Source organism: Charadrius vociferus, unplaced genomic scaffold (genome assembly GCF_000708025.1).
Source record: "Charadrius vociferus isolate BGI_N301 unplaced genomic scaffold, ASM70802v2 scaffold1028, whole genome shotgun sequence".
Classification (NCBI taxonomy): domain Eukaryota; kingdom Metazoa; phylum Chordata; class Aves; order Charadriiformes; family Charadriidae; genus Charadrius; species Charadrius vociferus.
In genome coordinates this window covers 752,455-754,067 of record NW_009649564.1, presented here as the reverse complement: position 1 = coordinate 754,067, position 1,613 = coordinate 752,455, and the positions used below count along the sequence as shown (strand labels likewise).

Below are 1,613 nucleotides of genomic sequence, written 5' to 3'. Positions count from 1 at the left end.
TCCTGCCACCCACAGCCACCAGCCCCCCCCCAGTGCCCCGCGTTGCCTCCTCTCCTGCCCCTTCGCCATGGGCTGCAGAGCCCTGGCACTTTCCAGGCACAACTGGAGGCCCCTGGGAGCAAATTTGGGGTGGGAAACCCAGACTCCATCTCCTCTGCAAGGACACACACGCCACCGAGCAGCCTGCTTGCCTGCAGCCACGTGCAGGAGGGGACAGGAGGGGACAGCCAGCATCCCGTCCCCCTTGGATACTCTGATCTCCGGGAGGGTGGGCAGTGTATATAGCAGGGAAACCTTCTGGGCAGCCAAACCAGGAGATTCCCAGGGGCTCGGGAGAAAATCCCTCCCAAAATGACTCCTCTCCCCAAACAACTTGTTTCCTCGGGACTTTCCCCACCCCTGTCCCCAGCAGCCCGCGGCAGTGCTCCTTACCGTCTCGCTGTGCCCCGGCGACGTCGGCTCGCTGTGGATGCTGCCCTGGAAGGGTCCCCAGGAGAAGCCCTCGGGGAGGCTCCTGCGGGTTCTCACCTGCCTCTCCCCCTCCTGCACCGCCAGATCCAGCTCATCTGTGGGGACACGGGCACAGCATCAGCGCGATGCCACCCGGCCGCAACCCCGGTCCGCGGCAGCCCCAAGGTCCCCAGGGACACGGGGCACCCACTCGGAGCTGCGAGCTGCCGGTGGGTGCCACGGGGCTGTGTGTGGGATCCAGCCGCTCACCGGGGGGATCCAGACATGGCACGGGGGGTCCGAGTACGGCACAGCGGCGGAGCGGAAGGAGCATTTCCCATCCCCACACCCAAAGTCGCAGCAGCTTCAGGGCTTAATGGCTTTGATTATCTGATAAGCCTCTGGTTTAATGGGTTAGATAACATGTTAATACGCTATGAAGGCTGCTCTAAAATGTTTTAACTGTGCCTTTGTCTTTCGGAGCGCAGATAAGATGGCAGGTAACCAATACGCAGATGGATGTGCGCTGGCTGCCCCTCACTGCGCAGCGGGAAGGGGCCGGACGCTGCACCCTATAAAACAAGATGCTTCTTGAAGATGGTGAGTGACCCACCGTGCGACTGGCAGGGAAGGGTGCCCAGGGCACCCAACTGTGTCCGGGAGGGCTCCCAACACCCCGGGGTGCTCCAGGGCAGCAGTGGGGTGACCTCCTTGGGACCCTGCCTTCAGAACCCCCCCTAAAGCCACCTGCCCAGAGCCCCATCCTTCGAGGGCAGCGTGGCAGACGCAGCCGGTGCCCGGGTCCCGTGGGCGGGGAGGAGGCTGCGCTCATTTGAAGGCAAAATTGCTTTCAGAGCTGGGAGCGCGGGGAGGATAAAGCGATCCCATGGCTGCGGAGATTGAAATCTGATGTGTTTATTAGCCGGGCTGACATCTGGATCCTCTCGGCGCTGGGGTGAGTTAAGGTGAGCGGCTGGAAGCGCTGGGTGGTGAGCACGGGTTGGTGGCGCCCGCGATCGCCTGGGCCCCGCCGTCACCGGCGGGTCCCCTCTGTCCGCCGAGGAAGCCCTGTGCTGCCAGGGACGCAGCTCTGACCGCGTCCCAGGGGAGCGGCTGGTGCCCCTCGGCAAAACCTGCTGCCCTCTGGGACGTGGGCTGGAGAA

General features: G+C 63.9%; 1 protein-coding gene across 1 annotated transcript in view; it reads right to left on the bottom strand.

Moving 5' to 3' along the window:
• The window catches only part of ZFPM1 (zinc finger protein, FOG family member 1), a 40,218-nt gene that overhangs the window by 8,420 nt on the left and 30,185 nt on the right, over positions 1-1,613 (bottom strand). Inside the window, exon 5 of the mRNA XM_009890047.1 lies at positions 433-566. Coding sequence (XP_009888349.1) covers positions 433-566 — 134 coding nt within the window. The remainder of the gene's footprint in view (positions 1-432; positions 567-1,613) is intronic.